The sequence below is a fragment of the Podarcis cretensis genome, assembly GCF_951804945.1.
Source record: "Podarcis cretensis genome assembly, chromosome: 2".
Classification (NCBI taxonomy): Eukaryota; Metazoa; Chordata; class Lepidosauria; order Squamata; family Lacertidae; genus Podarcis; species Podarcis cretensis.
In genome coordinates this window covers 33,684,767-33,703,491 of record NC_137171.1, presented here as the reverse complement: position 1 = coordinate 33,703,491, position 18,725 = coordinate 33,684,767, and the positions used below count along the sequence as shown (strand labels likewise).

The 18,725-nt window shown below is 44.8% G+C and overlaps 1 protein-coding gene and 1 long non-coding RNA gene across 2 annotated transcripts in view; one reads left to right on the top strand and one right to left on the bottom strand.

Annotated features, from left to right (window-relative positions):
• The window catches only part of LOC307211175, a 205,471-nt gene that overhangs the window by 106,157 nt on the left and 80,589 nt on the right, over positions 1 to 18,725 (bottom strand). The gene's annotated exons all lie outside the window — the stretch shown is intronic.
• LOC307211157 (CMRF35-like molecule 5) lies at positions 9,407 to 17,540 on the top strand. The gene is made up of 4 exons (XM_079967498.1): positions 9,407 to 9,638; positions 11,359 to 11,682; positions 13,843 to 13,894; positions 16,356 to 17,540. The coding sequence occupies exons 1-4, from the start codon at positions 9,563 to 9,565 to the stop codon at positions 16,456 to 16,458; spliced, it is 555 nt and encodes a 184-aa protein (XP_079823624.1). The 5' UTR covers positions 9,407 to 9,562; the 3' UTR covers positions 16,459 to 17,540.

Below are 18,725 nucleotides of genomic sequence, written 5' to 3'. Positions count from 1 at the left end.
AAAAAGTCACTGCACCTCTTGGTGGCTCACTGTCTGTCCAGTGTAAATATGGAAAGGAGGATGAAAAATCTGTCAAATACTGGTGCAAAGAAGAAGATTTGACCCTCTGTTCTAGTAGCCACACTGTCCGTACAACTAGGATGGAGGCAGAGGGGATGAATGACAGAATATCCATTAAAGACAACCACACATTCCATAAATTCACTGTGACCATGGAAAACCTCACTAATGAAGATGCTGGGACATATATCTGTGGGGTAGAGAGAGCATATAACATCTGGCACCCAGTGGAAGTTATCATTACAGGTATACTTCCCCACTGCTGCATTTACTCTTATAGGGAGAGGGCCATTGTGTCTACAAAAGAAGCTAATGCACTCCAGCAGAGCCATTCCTTCCATGAGGCAGGGGGAGGCATCTGCCTCAGGTTGCAGATTCTGAGGGGCGGGAAGTGGCTAGAAATGTGTGCCAGCTCAGTGCCCTAGGATGCAGTGGAAGACGCTGTTCCGTCACCAGGGCTACAAGTCTGGTCAGATTTTGCGCATAGAATGTGGAATGCGCCATCTTGTCCTTCACCTTAGGCGGCAAAATGGCTTGGGCCACTCCAGACTCTAGCTTCCTAAAGCTGGAATTGTGTGATGGTTTGATACGGGTTGAACTCAGAACCTTGAGAATGGCACCTTTCTTTCTAAACGAGAACATGCTTCTGGCCCTTGAGAGCTACAGAGATAGATTTGAAGGTGTCTGGGTAATGGTGGTGACATCTCAGAAGTGGGGAGAGTAGCAAGCCTTGGAAGAATCCATAGGAATCTAGGACTATCGGCTTGACTAGCAAAAGCAAAGTCAATCCCACCAAGTATGTGGGGTGTGTATATTGGTTGAAGCATGCAGTCTTTTTGGCGAACAATTTTACTTGCTTTGGCCCATCATTTTACATAGGCAGGTTCAGCTGCTGTCTATGTTTTGATCACTTAGGCTAAGCCTTTTTTATTTTCGAAGACATTTGATAGGTGACCGGTGCTTGTTGTTCTTATTGACTGCTCTTTCCAGTTTCGTATAATCTGAGGGCTGGATTCAGCTAAATAGCTGTTCTAGTGGGAGCCAGCACAAGAAGTCCCCCTACTAAAACAGGGCTTTCCTCCCTCCCCTACCCATGACCCCCTCCACATCACCCCTGGGGTCAGTAGAGGGTGGGTCACCCCATCAGTCAAGCAGACATGCTTGCATTGGTGTATCAATCTCCTTAAACTCTACTTTGGGCTTCACCCTAAGGCTTGATTTTACTGCTGGTAAGCTTTTAAATGCAAAGGGTTTATTTGTAAACTGCTTCGAATACTATTTTATAACAAGAAAGCAGTATGTTGTTGTTTAGTCGTTTAGTCATGTCTGACTCTTCGTGACCCCATGGACCAGAGCACGCCAGGCGTTCCTGTCTTCCACTGCCTCCCACAATTTAGTCAAACTCATGCTGGTAGCTTCGAGAACACTGTCCAACCATCTCGTCCTCTGTCGTCCCCTTCTCCTTGTGCCCTCCATCTTTCCCAACATCAGGGTCTTTTCCAGGGAGTCTTCTCTTCTCATGGGGTGGCCAAAGTATTGGAGCCTCAGCTTCACGATCTGTCCTTCCAGTGAGCACTCAGGGCTGATTTCCTTAAGAATGGATAGGTTTGATCTTCTTGCAGTCCATCTTGAGAGTCCCCTCCAGCACCAGGAAAGCAGTATATGAATGTTTAAATGACACACATGCAACTTTTGCAGGTTTGCCACAAGCTCTGATGGATCAGGGCACAGGTCTAGCATTCAGTTGCCTCTTCATTTAGTGTTTTCCTTTTATTTCATATTGCATGGCTGGCTCTGAGTAGCATCAGCTTGCAGACCATTTGAACCCACACCAAAATCTCCTGTTAAAAAAATAAATCTGAAAAGATGAATAAATTTCCCAGGTTAGGATTTGACTGTGCATGTTTTTCACCCCCCTGCAGATTCTGTTCCTTCAACCCATTTTGGACGCATGGAACAAGCAACAGAAGAGCCAGCTGTATCTCCCATAGATCCTGAAAGGTGCCATAACCCTTTACACCCCGTATGTTCCAGGGAGGACTTCCAGTGTAGCCTATTATAATAGCTGGGTGCCAAGTCCAGCTGAATGCCAAGTCTAATTGTAGTGAAGAGCCAGGGGCCATCTTTCCCACCCATGGCAAAAATGTTATGCATATTCATTCATTCTGCTTCTAATCTACCTTTCTTTTTCTTTTCTTTTTTATCTGCCAGCACATATCTCTTTTTTCTCAACATTACAAATTTTTAAAATTTACAAACACCAAATTCAAAATCCATATTCATTTTCTAACATAAGCCTATTACATAGATTACCTAAATTAAAATATATCTAATTGCTCTAAGCTTCCTGTTGTAAATACAATGCAATTAACAAATTATATTATAAATGATATTATAGATTCCCATATACCCCTCACTCCCCTTCACCCATGTGTGATCTCAATATTTTACTTCTTCCATCTTGTTGTGTTGTTTCTAATCTACCTTTCTACGACAACAAAAAAGCCTCAAGGCAAGATAGAAATAAAATTAATGCACATTTAATTCATGCTCATACTGCTTACATGTGTCATTATGGCAGTGAATAAGAAAGAAAGAAAGAAAGAAAGAAAGAAAGAAAGAAAGAAAGAAACTAGTGGAACATTTCTCTCTTTAGAACCCAGCCTAGCAACACCGATTTCCTGCTCCTGGTCATGTGGAAAATCCCCGTCTTCCTAGCTATGATGGCCGCCGTGGTTTGGGTGCATGTATGGTACAGAAAGACCAGAGGAAGCTCCAACCCCAAGGATCCAGAGACTGAAGAAGAGCTTTAAGGTATCCCATCTAAGGGTAACCAACTCTCACTGATGACTCAGTTGTGTCATTAATTTCCAGATTTCCAGGGATGTTGTGAGAAAGTGAGAAGGTGGGAGGTCTACCTGGTAGTTGCATACTTTGGCTCTGCCAACACTGATACCCAAGAGATAATTTACAAATCCAGGATCCTATTAAGAAACTAGTAAGGCCTTTGCTGCTGCAGTTAACAAAATTTATTTTTCCCTATTCCTCCTCTCAGTACTTGGCCAATGGGGTTTTTTATTATCCTAAATCAAGTCAGGTTACTCACACTCCAAAGGCCTCTTTCACAAATTATTGCACAGCCCAAATCCATGTTTTCCAGATGCTGCAGAGAAATGTTTCTGATTGCAGATCCCTGGCAAATTACTAGCACAACACACCAAAGGTGACCACATGTGTTAGACAAGCATGTGCAGGTGTGATGTGTTTACAAAGCACATGTAAAATGTTTTGCATTTTGCCTGAAAAATGTATGGAACAGCCTGGAACGTTGGGTGGTTTTATACCACCAAGCTCTGCTTTCTTCTGATATTATTACCTACCTAATTATCCAGAGTCAAAACCAGATAGTAGTCCCACAAATAACTTCTATGTTGTTCCTCCTTCAAACTAATTTTAACCCCTGATTTTTTCTGTACGAACAAGAGGTTTTTCTTGGGATAAGCAATGACACCAAGTCCAAGATAAGAAAGAGGAACCCAACAAAACACCACAGCTCAGGTGCTGCTACTTTAATGTGGAATCTTTTCTTGTTGCTTTTCTGTAGCTGATGAACCATCTCTTTCTTAGCCTAGGAGTCGATCAAGGCATGAGCAGCATCCTCCCAGTTCCATGCACAGAAATTCAGTGACCACCTGCAGGAGGAAGCTTTCTTCTCATTTCTCAAAGCAGAAGGCTTTGACCTAAAACGCACTATGGAACTGTGACCTCTTGGTTGGTTCAGAGCCCTCAGAAACTTGTGCGGTGGTGGAGCAGGAGTGAACACTCTCTACAGCAGCCCTATCATTGCTGAACTCCTTTTCCCACAGCTGTGTCTTGTGCCTTCACTGTACAGTTTCCACTGAATGCTGAGGTTTCACCTCATTATCCAAGCCTTTGATATTTGATGTGTCTATTTTTTTTAGGACCCACCCAATTCTTGCAATTTGTTTTTAACTGTCTTCAAGGTTGTGTTTTAAACTGAGACCCTCTCTAGGATCTTAGCACGAGGGGCAAGTAATAAACCAAAGCAATCAGAACAATACGAGAGGAAAGCAAAGCCTCAGCTCATCATAATTCTCCTTCATCAAACATGGGCAAAAAAATACTAAAATATTGAATAGCTTGGCTGGCCTGCTGATTGACCACGGGGGCAGCTCAGCTCTAAGCTGTCCCTGTTTTAGGCAAGCCTGCCTTTTTGCTCAAGGAAGCTGTGCCAGCCAAACAGCTGCCTCCTAGCTTGCCATCCAGCCGGCACTCCTTACTTGGTTCTGAGAGTCAAGCCAGATCATCTGGCTGCCCTAACACTCTTCCCCAGTGTCTCACGGTGTAACTCCTCTATCTTCTTTCAGAATGATTTCTTCCTGCACTCCTGGTCGACTTATCAAGTTGTGACAATGACAAATTAGCCAAACACAGAGAGACCCATTAAAATTCCTTCCTTGCCCGAATAAATACCTGAGAAGTCGGGGAAGGAATACATATAAAAAGGCGTGTGTGGCTTGGCCTAGCTGAGAACCCCAAGTGCTGATCTGTAGGGGCAGAGCTGGGTTTAACCAGCCCAGCTTCCAACACTTTCTGCCCAGACAGAAGAGGATGGATTTGCACCGTTGATACACCCAGACCCAGTGTCTGCTCCTCGAGGCCCTGCAAATTGCCCTCACCTGGTGACATGGGCATATCCAGTATTTATTTTTTGGGGGGGCAGGCAGAACCTCAGTTTGCTATATATTTTTTATTGATGGGGGGCAGCTGCCCCTCCCTGCCCCCTCCCCTTGGTGAGCTGCTGCTGAGGCAGAGGGGCCTCCTGCAAATTAACAACAGCCTTTAAAGAAACATTTGGGATGCAGGTGGCACTGTGGGTTAAACCACAGAGCCTAGGACTTGCCGATCAGAAGGTCGGCGGTTCAAATCCCCGCGATGGGATGAGCTCCCATTGCTTGGCCCCAGCTCCTGCCAACCAAGCAGTTCGAAAGCACATCAAAGTGCAAGTAGATAAATAGGTACTGCTCCGGCAGGAAGGTAAATGGCATTTTCGTGCACTGCTCTGGTTCGCCAGAAGTGGCTTAGTCATGCTGGCCACATGACCTAGAAGCTGTACACCGGCTCCCTTGGCCAGTAAAGCGAGATGAGCGCCGCAACCCCAGAGTCAGTCACGACTGGACCAAATGGTATGGGGTCCCTTTACCTTTTACTATGTTCTTTTAAGATTTTATACAGTGGTACCTTGGTTTTCAAACATTTCTGTTGACAAACATTTCGGTTTTCGAACGCCGTAAACCTGGAAGTAAGTGCTTCAGTTGTCGAACGAGCCTCAGAAGTCGAACATGAAATGTGGCTTCCATATTGAGTTTTCTGTTTTGAGGCTTCCATACTGAGCTTTCAGTTTTCGAACGTTTCGGAGCGCCACAACCCCAGAGTCGGCCACGACTGGACCTAATGGTCAGGGGTCCCTTTACCTTTACCTTATAGAAACATTGTCAATACATTTTAGCATAACCAGCCAGGAAGGCCGTTTGCTGCTGCATTAACAGTAATTATTTACCTATTCTTCTTTGTCCAGACTAAATCCTTTATAGCCTATCAAAGCATCAACTGATTTGCAAAAGGTATTCTTCAATTTCAAGGTTGATCCTGGAGCTCTTTTGCCTTCTGGTGTTCCTTCCAAAAATGTGTTATGGGTTTCTTTAATAAATGTGTATGGATTTAAAACACACACACACACACACACACACACACACACACACACACACTCTACACCAAAAGTCCTCAGACAGCTTTCCTTTCTTCAGCTATTGGCCCTTAGCTCTGTCGACTATCATCTATACAGAACAGGATCCATACCTGTATGCATATGGGGCACCACGCAAAGAGATGTCTGGTCCTTGTTTGCTTCTGGGATGGTTGGAAGGAGGGTGGGAGAGACATAAATGAAGTTGTGAAAGAGGTGCAAATTAGCAAAATTTGGCATATGCCCAGTGACTAAAGCCTTACTCATTAAAAAAATGGTGTTTCTTGCAGTGAAAATGCATAAAAGGCAACTTGCCATGAGGTGTGTGGGAGGCTAAAATAAAGAAGTGTAATTCCTGCAATGTCATGTGGTATCAGTCGTTCAAAGCTATAGACAGGCAGGACCACTTTAGACTGGGGAAATCTTCTCGCTGAAGGAGCTTGAACTTTGCAACTCACATCAGCCAGAAACATCTGGACATTTGTTGACAGTGGCAAGAGTTATCATAGCTAGGAAGTGGAAGGGGCAAGCTGAATATGAAATGAAGGAATGGTATAGGCAAGTGTGGCAATTAATGATAAGTTGATGTGTGCTATTAAATCAAGAAGGGGAATGTGGAAGAGAAATGATGTTGAGGAAATATGGAAAATACTTGTGGAATTCGTATTGTTAAAACAGAAAGGGGTCAAACCATCTCAAGAAGTGTTGAATTTTTGGAAAGTTGGATAATTATGATAAATAATGGTTTTGGAGTGGGGAGCACATTTTTATTTGTATTAATACTTTAAGAAATAATAAGAATAATTTGGGGAGGAAAAACACATTTGGACATTCAGACACAACAGAACCAATACATATGAAAAGCTGAAGATTGCTAAAAAAAATAATTTAACTATGTGTGCTTAACCTCTAAGCCAAGAGTAGCCAACTCAGTTACCTCCAGAAGTTGTTGGACTCCAACTCCCATCAGCACCAGCCAGCATGGCCACTGTTCAGGGATGATGGGAGTTGTAGTCCATTAACATCTGGAGGCCTATTTAAGATCTTCCAGTAGCTCATGAAAGGACAGGTGAGCTCAGAGATGTTTCTGAAAGAGAAGGTTTTTTTAGCCACAAAGGTTGAAAAATCCAGATTTCCCTTTCTTGTTCAGCAGAAATCACACACTCTGCACTAAACTGGTGTAGTTAGAAGCGTACAGAGTCGTCTAGTGGTGGTATAATAGATTTGCAATCAAAGTTAACATGGACTGAAGGGTGAATTCTAGACACTGAAAACTGTGGGATGAACAAATGATTAAAGGGAGGGGTGTGCATAAACTCAGAATGAACACTCATTGTTGTATAATAACCACCCTGTAAATCAACCAGAAGTGGGACGCAGGTGGCACTGTGGGTTAAAGCCTCAGCGCCTAGGGCTTGCCGATCGAAAGGTCGGCGGTTCGAATCCCTGCGGTGGGGTGCGCTCCCGCTGCTCGGTCCCAGCGCCTGCCAACCTAGCAGTTCGAAAGCACCTCCGGGTGCAAGTAGCTAAATAGGGACCGCTTACCAGCGGGAAGGTAAACGGCGTTTCCGTGTGCGGCTCTGGCTCGCCAGAGCAGCAATGTCACGCTGGCCACGTGACCCGGAAGTGTCTCCGGACAGCGCTGGCCCCTGGCCTCTTAAGTGAGATGGGCGCACAACCCCAGAGTCTGTCAAGACTGGCCCGTACGGGCAGGGGTACCTTTACCTTTACCTTTTTAAATCAACCAGAAAGAATAGTCAGTTAAGACTGAACATCATCTAACTACAGTGATACCTCGGGTTAAGAACTTAATTCGTTCCGGAGGTCCGTTCTTCACCTGAAACTGTTCTTAACCTGAAGCTCCACTTTAGCTAATGGGGCCTCCCACTGCCGCTGTGCTGCCACCATGCAATCTCTGTTCTCATCCTGAAGCAAAGTTCTTAACCCGAGGTACTATTTCTGGGTTAGCGGAGTCTGTAACCTGAAGCATCTGTAACCCGAGGTACCACTGTACCAGATAAGCTTTGTGCATGCAAATCTGGATGACTGATGGATGAACAGCATGTCTGAAGATACCCTGCAAAGAATAGAAGAGAGATAGGAAGTTTGGTAAGAAAGTTAGTACAGATACAAAGGGGAGGGGGAGAGAGAAAGAATAACAAAGAGTCTTGTGGCACCTTAAAAACTAACAGTGAATTGTGTGATTATCATATATGTGCTTTCTGTATCTTATTTACTTCTGACCTCACTGTTTACAGTTCCCATATACATATATACTTGAAGCTGAGTCTATGTTCTTGCAACTTCATGTATCTGGTGAGGTGAACTGCAGTCCACGGAAGCTTGCACTGTGGTAAATTGGTTAGGGTCATATTAAGCTAAATCGTTGCACTAGCAGAAACCAGTGCAATGATTCCCCTTAGCAGTGGTGTAGCATGGGAGGGCCACAGGGGCGGGTGCCCCAGTTGCAAAATTGTATGGGGTGCAAACTTTCAACGCCTGGTGCTGCCTCAATACAGCTGTGTGCTTCCATCGCTGGGCTCCATTGAAAACTACTTCTTCGTGTGAACTATGTAACTCTTCTTTTCTTATCTCTGGGTGACGTGGACGCCTTTAGGCCGTTGAATGCACATGCGTACTCCGTTTCCCTCCTTCCCATCCCACCACGAGAGCCCGGGCGCTGGTATAGCATGCTATGCCACTGCCCTTTAGCGCAACAGGGCTTCCCCCCCACTCTCCTCCCTCACAGCCCCCCCAAACTGCTCCAGAGGGTCGGGAGAACCCCCCAGAACAGCATAAAGTGGGAGGAGAGGGGAGGTGGTTTCATCAGGCAAGCAGAAAAAATTGCACTAATTGAATGGTCTCCCTAGCACTACTTTGAATACAACCCTTAGTCTTTTGAAGTTGTCACAAGACAACTTCATTGGTTTTGCTGCAAATAACTAAAATGGCTACCCCACTGGGGAAAGACAGAAGAGGATGTCAAGTTCTAAATGTTAGCAATGATGCTTCCAAGCCAGAGCTTAAAACAAAAAGAAAATTATCAGATTTCCCCAAGAATGTAAAAAGCCAGGGAATTAATATGGTTGACATTTATATACCAACAATGTTGTGTGGATGTTTTATGCCTGCATGAGGAGCACAGATCCCACATTGAACAGATACCTGGAAGCACCCAGAAAGGTATTTATACTGACAGCAGAAGAGAAATAAATATAAATGCAGATGATGCAAGAGCGTTGTCATAATTCTTAAAATGGCACTCACAGGAAGTTAAACAGATTAAAAAAAAGACAGAAAGAAAATGTGCATGTCAAAGAGAGAAAGATGACAAAGGAGAACAATATTGTGCTGAAGTGGAGCATATTCAAAGAATACAGTAAAGGGTTTAGTTATATTGGGGGCTGTTTCTAGAAGAAAGGCTAAGGAAATTGCTGAGTCTAGCCCTAGAAAAGGCAATTGCAGTTAGGCAGAGGCAATGCTTTTTTTCTTCCCCCTCACTCTCATTGCTAGGATGTTCTATCGTAAATTGTTTTGAGACACAGAACTATCTCCGCCCGGCTGGTTGTCATTACAATAGGCTGGTTGTACAAAACAACAGTGTGGGAAAAGACATGGGAGGAAGCCAAAGGAAATGATGAAGCAATGTGAAGAAAGAAGAAGCAAGAATTGTTTGCCTCCATGACAGGCAATATTTGCAGATAATTTTTTTTAAGTGTCCCAAAGAGAAGTGAGATGTGGGAAGCGAGCAGCTGTCTAGACCAGACGATGCAGCCACTGTCCTTGCTCGGCCTGGTATTCCTCCTGCCAGGTAAGATGGTTGTTTTTATTTTACCACTTCCAAATTTAATCAAAGGTTAGCTTGCCTGTGAGTGAGAGTTGCTAGCTACAACTAATTACAGTGGTACCTCGGGTGACAAACGCTTCAGGTTACAGATGCTTCAGGTTACAGACTCCGCTAACCCAGACATAGTACCTTGGGTTAAGAACTTTGCTTCAGGATGAGAACAGAAATCATGCAGCGGCAGTGGGAGGCCCCATTAGCTAAAGTGATGCTTCAGGTTAAGAACAGTTTCAGGTTAAGAACGAACCTCTAGAACGAATTAAGTTCTTAACCCGAGGTACCACTGTACAGCTTTCATAATGAACGCTGTCTGTTATTGCAGGTCAACACTGTAGACCATGGGTCAGCAAACTAAGGCCCTGGGCCAGATCCGGCCCAGTTGCTTTCTGGACCTGGCCCGCAGATGGTCTGGGAATTGCCGTGTGGTTCAGCGTGGATCTGATCGTTGGGCTGCACCATTTCCCCCTCCTCTCCCTCACACCGCGGTGGCGCCTCCTCCCTCCCTCCTCCTGGCTTATCCCCGCCCTGCCTAGAGCAGAGAGAAAGGGGGCGGGGCTTTGTTGGTGCCAGCAGCAGCAGCATAAGTGAGCGCTTGAGCAGCCACCATTGTAAGCTGGCTGAATTCGGGGTTTGTTGCTGCCAGTGGCGGAGCTTCATGCTCCCGCGATAGCACCACACTGGGATTGCACTGCCGGGTGCGAAGCGCTTCCCCTGCACTACTCTTCCTCCGCCAGTGGTTGCTGCCAGCCCCTCTCCGGAGCCCTTTCGTGCGCAGCTCATCATTCCGCTTCCGCCAGCCCCTGCCGCTCGCAAGACATAGGTAAGTAGCCACCAGGGCTTGTCCATTCATTCATTTCCCCCCAAAAAAAATTAGTCCGGCCCCCCACAAGGTTTGAGGGACAGTGGACTGGACCCCTGCTGAAAAATTTTGCTTGCCCCTGCTGTAGACTCTGGTGCCAACTGATAGGCTTTCATATTAGAAGTGGGAATGGGGTGGATGCAGAAAGGATGGGAGAAGCTTGAACAGTCACAATTAAGCCATACCTAACTAATCTTACTGGGACGCGGGTGGCGCTGTGGGTTAAACGACAGAGCCTAGGACTTGCTGATCAGAAGGTCAGTGGTTCGAATCCCCGCGACGGGGTGAGTTCCCATTGCTCGGTCCCAACTCCTGCCAACCTAGAAGTTCGAAAGCACGTCAAAGTGCAAGTAGATAAATAGGTACCGCTCCGGCGGGAAGGTAAACAGCGTTTCCATGCGCTGCTCTGGTTCGCCAGAAGCGGCTTAGTCATGCTGGTCACATGACCCAGAAGCTGTACACCGGCTCCCTCGGCCAATAAAGTGAGATGAGCGCCGCAACCCCAGAGTCGGCCACGACTGGACCTAATGGTGAGGGGTCCCTTTACCTTTAACTAATCTTAATGAATAGAGGCAGCTTTATGGTTTGTGGGGCCCTATGCACAGACCTTTGGCGGGAGGCTATCATTCAGCCAAATAAATGTGACTATGTCAAAATTAGAGATGTATGAGAAGATAACAATGGAATTTAGGAAAAAGGAGGGGGTGATGATAAAGCCTCTGCACCGGGCCTCCCCACCCTGACCAGCTTTGGAATTTAGACACACACACCCAGAGTTGCTGGGGAGAAGAAAGATTGTAACCTAGCCTGCTTCTTTTTGTTCTTCAGGATGTTTCTCTGACTTGACCATCCTCAAGATGCACGCAATCCTGGGAGGATTGGCGTCTGTGGAATGCAGATATGATGAACGGTATAAGGGAAACCCAAAATACTGGTGCAAAGAAATGAGCAAAACATCCTGTGACAAAATTGTCGAGACTTCAGGTTCAGAAGAGCCAGTGAGGAAAGGCAGAGTCTCCATCAGAGACAACCATTCATTAAACCAATTCACAGTGACAATTGATGAGCTGACCAACAGTGATACCGGCATGTACAAATGTGGCATGATTGTGCAGGGAGGTTCGGATCTGATGGTTCCAGTCAATGTGACAGGTAGGTTAATGAGTCCCCCTGCTCTGATTTTAGCCCAGGAAGCTGAATCACAGCTGAAGTGATGGTGAGAATAGAGAGAAGGAGAGGACTGCTTTTCCCCATTGGACTGAAGGAGCGTCTCCAACCCCATCATTCTGCCCAGACCCTGAGGTCCAGTGCCGAGGGCCTTCTGGCAGTTCCCCCGCTGCAAGAAGCCAAGTTACAGGGAAACCAGGCAGAGGGCCTTCTCGGTAGTGGCACCTGCCTTGTGAAACACCCTCCCACTAGATGTCAAAGAGATAAACAACTACCAGACTTTTAGAAGACATCTGAAGGCAGCCCTGTTTAGGGAAGCTTTTAATGTTTGACGGACTATTGTATTTTAATATTTTGTTGGAAGCCGCCCAGAGTGGCTGGGGAAACGCAGCCAGATGGGTTGGGTATAAATAATAAATTGTTGTTGTTGTTGTTGTTGTTGTTGTTGTTGTTGTTGTTGTTGTTAATAATCAATAATTGTTGTAGGACAGCCTTCTCCAGCCCTAACATTCAATTGGTTTCATTCAATTGGTTTGATTGTTCTCCAGCAGCCTTCCTTGGTTCTCAGTCCCCAGAGATGGATGGACTACAGTGCTCCAATCCTTGACCTGGCTGGAGATGATGAGGGTCATTGTCCAACAACATCAGGGGACCCATGCATGATGGGAGCATTAGGGCTGTCCAAGGGACCCAACCGTTTAATGCAACTTCAGAACATATGGAAATATTATGCTTTGCCTAAAGTTGTATTAAGCCAAATGTCACCATCGAAACAGGTCACAAGATTCTGTGTTTTTCCTTTCCTCATTCTTTTTTAAAAACTGAAAGTCTAAAGGATTGTTTCTAAGTTGGAAATGAAAGTGTTACTAAGAGTCTCTTCCCATACCTCCATCCAATTTCCTTTGTAGCTTCTGCTTTTTTATGTTTGCCTTCATGCTCAAAATTTCTGAAGAATATGAGCATAGCTGTCAACCGTCCCTTATTTGGCAGGAAAGTCCCTTATCTCAGCGCTGTGTCCCGCTGCTGTCCCTTATTGATGGTGTCCCTTAAATTTCCCGGGTTTCAAAGGAAGCAGCTCCTCTCCCTCCCTCCCTCCCTGCCAGCCAGCCAGGGAGGCTCCAACTGTGTTGCTTGGCTGCGTTGCTCATCCAATAAGGAGTCTAAGAACAACTGGGGGGTGGAGCTTGCATGCCTTGTGCTGATAAAATCGGCCGCATTGCCTGGGAACTTGCCTTTGCTCAGCACTTCCCAGCGGAGAGGTGACGGTGGTTTTCCTTGCTACATCCCCTTTGCCGGGTTGCTGCGCTGTGGGAACCACCACTTGACACTTCGTTTGGCTTCTGGCTGGGCTTTCTGCCTTTGGCTCGGAGGGGCTCAGAAGCTGAACATACCTGTGCTTGGAAAATCCCTTATTTTGGCTGCTTATTTTCGAGGCTGCTGGTCCCTTATTTTCAAATCTGTAAGTTGACAACTATGAATATGAGTGACCCAGGCAGTATCGTATCTTCATCCCATTAAAGCTCTCTTTTTTTTCCAGTTAATACCTTCCTTATATTGTTTTTCACCTGATCAAACACATGTTAATTGTCTACAGCTTCCTTAAGTAGGAGTCATGTTGGCTTCAGACAAATCCTATATGCGTTGGCCACTCCTGTATAAACTATAGCCCAGGGGTCAGCAACCTAAGATCCATGGGTCACAAGCAGCCCATGGGGTCGTTTAACCAGCCCATGAGCCGCCCCCAAACTGAGCCGCCCCCTCAGCAAGTCCCTGTGCGCTGCGCTAAACCATCACAGTGCAGCTCAGGGACTCACTTCCACGGCGTCGGAAATTGTGTGTGTGCAGACACAGATGCCAGAAATCACAGGCCCATGCACGATCCAGCCCACAGAGGGATCTCCACTGGAGTGAACTGGCTCAGGTGAGGTAAACCTTGCCGACCCCTGCTGTAGGCCATGCAAGATAGAGATTGGAGAATGGATTGTTCTGGAAAGACTGAATGTAGAGGGAAACTTAATCCATTGATTTGAGTGACAGCAAGATTCATCTATTCAGGCTGAGATCAGGTTTATATCACTCACAGACTTACTGTGGAGCAGCCCAATTTCACACCTTTGTCTTCCATTCTTCTTCTTTCTATATTAGAAACTACCAGAGGACCAGAAGACACCTTTCACAAGGATATCAGTTCTATCAGGTGCGTGAACTTCCTTCACAGCATGTCCTGGTTTGAGCCACTCTCTCCCTTCTGACTTGTCTATGTGTTCTGCTTCCCAGAGGAACAGAATCATTTATTTATTCGTGAATGAGATTCCAATTATGAACCTCTTCCCCAAAAATATCTGAACGCAATTTCACAGCAAAAATATCAGCAATAAAAACAATAAAGAACAATTCTATATGTAAAAAGCAAACCCAATACAGATGCGGACAGGAATAAAGATCTCCAGTTTAAAGACTGCAATTGAATGTCTGCAATCTCCTGCTACTATATATATATATATATATATATATATATATATATATATATATAGTATAGTATACACACACACCTTTGTGCTTACACATGCAGGTTGTGGAGCCCCTGCTAACAAATTGGTACAAGGTGGTAAATCTTAAAATAGTTAATTTAGTGTAACACACACACAATAAGCTGACATATCCAAAGAAAAACAAAACATTTTCCTATCTGAAATCTTTCCCACCTTCATGCAGTTTTTACTGAGTCTCTTCAGGTAAATTGGAGACACCTAAGAGAAACCTAAGATTACGGCGAACTGTTCTTGTGCACTGAACAACTTAAAGATAAAGGGACCCCTGACCATTAGGTCCAGTCATAACCGACTTTGGGGTTGCGGCACTCATCTCGCTTTATTCGCCGAGGGTGCCGGCGTACAGCTTCTGGGTCATGTGGCCAGCATGACTAAGCCGCTTCTGGCGAACCAGAGCAGCGCATGGAAACGCCATTTACCTTCCTGCCGGAGCGGTACCTATTTATTTGCTTGCACTTTGACGTGCTTTTGAACTGCTAGGTAGGCAGGAGCAGGGACCGAGCAACGGGAGCTCACCCTGTTGTGGGGATTCAAACCGCCAACCTTTTGATTGGCAAGTCCTAGGCTCTGTGGTTTAACCCACAGCGCCACCCAAATCCCGCTTCAGGTAAATGGGAGACCCTAACACATTAAACTAACAAAACAAAACAAAAACAATTTAAAACACATCAAATAATTTCAATATCTTATCTTTCATGCACTTATTTCCGCGACCTCCTCTCACCTCCCTTTTTGTATTCCACTTCTATTAATTGTTTCAGCAATTCCTTTCCATCTTCCTCTGTTTTCTATCCTATATTCATCTTAACACATTCTAACCTTAACCTTTTTTTCTTCCTTTGCTTTTTTTTTTTTAAAAAAATTTCATTTTCACAGTTTACCAACATTTTAGGATGCTAAACAAAATTCTTACAAATTCAATTTACATTTCCCTCGCCTTGCCTCCCCTCCTTTCTGAGGTTACTTAATTTGTATCTTTTTGTTACTGCATATCCAATTTGAATCTGTTTATTAATTTTCTCTTATCTTCCTATTTGATTATTTCTTACTGCGCAGGTTTATATCATCCGGCTAATGTTTTAATTCCTTTGGCATATTCTTGCTTCTTTCCTATTTATCTTCTTTAGATTAGTTTGTTTTTTGTCGTCTTTTATGTTGAAAACTCTCAATAAAAACAAAAACTTCCATAGCACTCTACTTCATGATGCTCTACCCACAGTGATGCTCCACTTAGGCTTTATTTACAGTCCTTCCTTCCTCCCCTTCTCCTTATTTCCTTCCCTACAAGCCATGCTTGTTTTTGTTTTCCAGAGTAGTCAGAACCCTGAAATAGCCTCAGAGCATATTCTCCAAGAGAAGGGTCACTCTATTTTGGACTAGCTAAAAAGGGTTTCTCAGGAAACCATGATAAAATTTGTAAAATGAGATGAGAGACAGGAAGGAGGAATTTCTTAGCCTCCAGGAGGCTCCTTTAGATTATTTGGGTTCTGTCGGTCAAGGGAGACTAGCAGCGGCCAGTCATCTGTCAGTCCCCTGATTGTCATTCTGCACAGATACCTTTTTATTGCTAATGATCATCAATCCTTACTCTGTGTGGATCTTGAAGGCATAAAGCAGAGGTCAGCAACCTTTTTCAGCTGTGGGCCGGTCCACCTTCCCTCAGACCATGTGGTGGGCCGGACTATATTTTTTGGGGGGAAATGAACGAATTCCTATGCCACCAAAATAACCCAGAGATGCATTTTAAATAAAAGGAGACATTTTACTCATGTAAAAACACCAGGCAGACCCCACAAATAACCCAGAGATGCATTTTAAATAAAAGGACACATTCTACTCATGTAAAAACACGCTGATTCCCGGACAGTCCGCAGGCCAGATTGAGAAGGCGATTGAGCCACATCCGGCCCCTGGGCCTTAGGTTGCTTACCCCTGGCATAAAGTAAGGGACAGAGTTTGTACAATAAGCCCCCAACTCAGTAAGCCATAGCTACAAAGCATCTAGGTGTATGCTATTCAGAGCCACAAAGCTTCTTGTGAGAGAATGGGGGGATATTGCATCGCGATCTACTCCAGTGAGGATAATATTCTGTTTCTCCAATGCAGATACCTGGTCTACATGTCCTTCCTGGTTTCAATTGCCTTGAAAGTCCCCATCTTCCTGGGTATGATCCTTGCAATTATCTGGATGCGCAGTAAGAAGACATAGCCCTCTGAGGAGGTGACATCAGAAGGACCACTGTGAGAACTATCACCATTTCCTATCTGGACAATGACTCAACCCAACAAGAAAAGAGGAAACAAACTATGCAAGAAGGCATTTTTCTCAGCTTGTTCCGTTGTCATTCTGCTGTTTCCTCAACTTCTGCATCTGCAAGTACCAGGGTCCAAAGAAGCCATCCAGCCTCAAAGTCACTGTGAAGTCATTTGTCTACTCTGAAACAGAGATCAGTCAGTGTCTTGATTCCCCGGACCCCTTTTGCTGACAATCATTTCATTTTATCAGTTTCACTTGGAAATTTTATTACATGTGTTTGTTTGTTTGTTTTTTGAGTGTGCGTGCTGGTGGCATTTATATTATAGTAGTCTCTCTATATAATAAAAAATCCATTGGAGGATTTGTAATACTATATCACAATCCTGGCTTTTCACAAAACCAGGGTGGAGGAAGAGAGCAAAATGAAGGCAGGTTACACAACAACAGTGGCCATGGAATGGGAATGAGAAGGGAGAGACACAGAGAGGAAAAATTATGATTTAAATCAATGGCAGAAGTTTGAGCAAAGCAGGGATGGAGGCATACTGAGAGGGAGAGAGAGGGAATTATAAGCAATGGCAGAGGTTTGGGTAGGGTGAACAGGGGAAGACACTGAGGGGAAGTGGCAGTTTAAAACAAGGTTTGAGTACAGTTTTGTACTTAATTCGTTCCAGAGGTCCGTTTTTAACCTGAAACTGTTCTTAACCTGAAGCACCACTTTAGCTAATGGGGTCTCCCACTGCTGCTGTGCCACCGCTGCACGATTTCTGTTCTCATCCTGAAGCAAAGTTCTTAACCCGAGGTACTATTTCTGGGTTAGCGGAGTCTGTAACCTGAAGCATATGTAACCCGAGGTACCACTGTACAGAGAGAAGGGAGTTTAGAAATGTTGTTTTTAACTGGGTTTTCTTGATAATTTTAATGTTTTGTTTTATATTTTCAAAAACCACTTAGGTTTTCTCACAATCAAATGTGTGTGTGTGTGTGTGTGTGTGTGTGTGTGTAAAATAAATAAATAAACATTCAGCCTGCAAGTTCTTGTGATTTGCTTATGGGGTGTTTATAATCATCCAGTTCAAGGCCAGAGCGTGATGTTCTGCTGCTAGAGGCAAAAACCAAATTGCCATCCCCTGTGACCCCTAACTTCTCGCTGCCACTGGGCACCCACCACCTAGCACTCGCCACTGTCAGATGCATGCCTCCTCCTCCTAGTATTCCACTGCTGTGGCCACATCTCCCCAATGCATATATCAAAAACTGCTATTGCTACATATACTGGCGAGAGCCAGTGTGGTGTAGTGGTTAAGAGCCGTAGACTCGTAATCTGGTGAACCGGGTTCACGTCTCCGCTCCTCCACATGCAGCTGCTGGGTGACCTTGGGCTAGTCACACTTCTTCGAAGTCTCTCAGCCCCACTCACCTCACAGAGTGTTTGTTGTGGGGGAGGAAGGGAAAGGAGAATGTTAGCCGCTTTGAGACTCCTTCGGGTAGTGATAAAGCGGGATATCAAATCCAAACTCTTCTCTTCTTCTTCTATATAAAATGTTGTGATGATTATAGTCCTTCTATGCACATTTGCAGTTATTCCCAGTGGGGCGATGTGCCTTGATCAGATTGGGCAGTGAGCTGTGTTGGCAAAAAGGAGGAGATACATTTCCTCAGCTGTCATCACAACCCTGGAGAAGATAAACAAGAGGGGAGTTCAGAGAACCCCCTCATAGTTGGAAAGAATATGTGAGGGTGTCATGAGGACACATGAACAAAAGTAAAACCCTACTAGGATCAGACCAATGGCACATCTAATCCACCCCTGGAGTACTGTGTCCAGTTCTGGATGCCACAATTTAAGAAGGATATTGATAAGCTGGAATGGGTGCAGAGGAGGGCAACCAAAATGATCAAGAGTCTGGAAACCAAGCCTTCCAACGAGCATTTAAAGGAGCTGGTTATGTTTAGCCTAGAAAAGAGGAGACTGAGAGGAGATATGATAGCCATCTTCAAATATCTAAAGGGCTGTCACATGGAAGATGGAGCAAGCTTGTTTTCTCCTGCTCCATAAGATAGGACTCGAACCAATGGCTTCATCCTACAGAAAAGGAGATTCTGACTAAACACCAGGAAGAACTTTCAGACTGTAAGAGCTGTATAACAGTGGAAAGAGCTAACAGAGCTTTCCTTTACAGTGGTACCTTGGGTTAAGAACTTAATTCGTTCTGGAG

Excerpts from the sequence above, each read along its gene's own strand:
- LOC307211157 (XM_079967498.1), top strand. The coding sequence starts at position 9,563 with ATGTGGGAAGCGAGCAGCTGTCTAGACCAGACGATGCAGCCACTGTCC. Across the intron at positions 11,683-13,842 it reads GGTTCCAGTCAATGTGACAG|AAACTACCAGAGGACCAGAA; the intron begins GTAGGTTAATGA and ends TTTCTATATTAG. Across the intron at positions 13,895-16,355 it reads AAGGATATCAGTTCTATCAG|ATACCTGGTCTACATGTCCT; the intron begins GTGCGTGAACTT and ends TCTCCAATGCAG.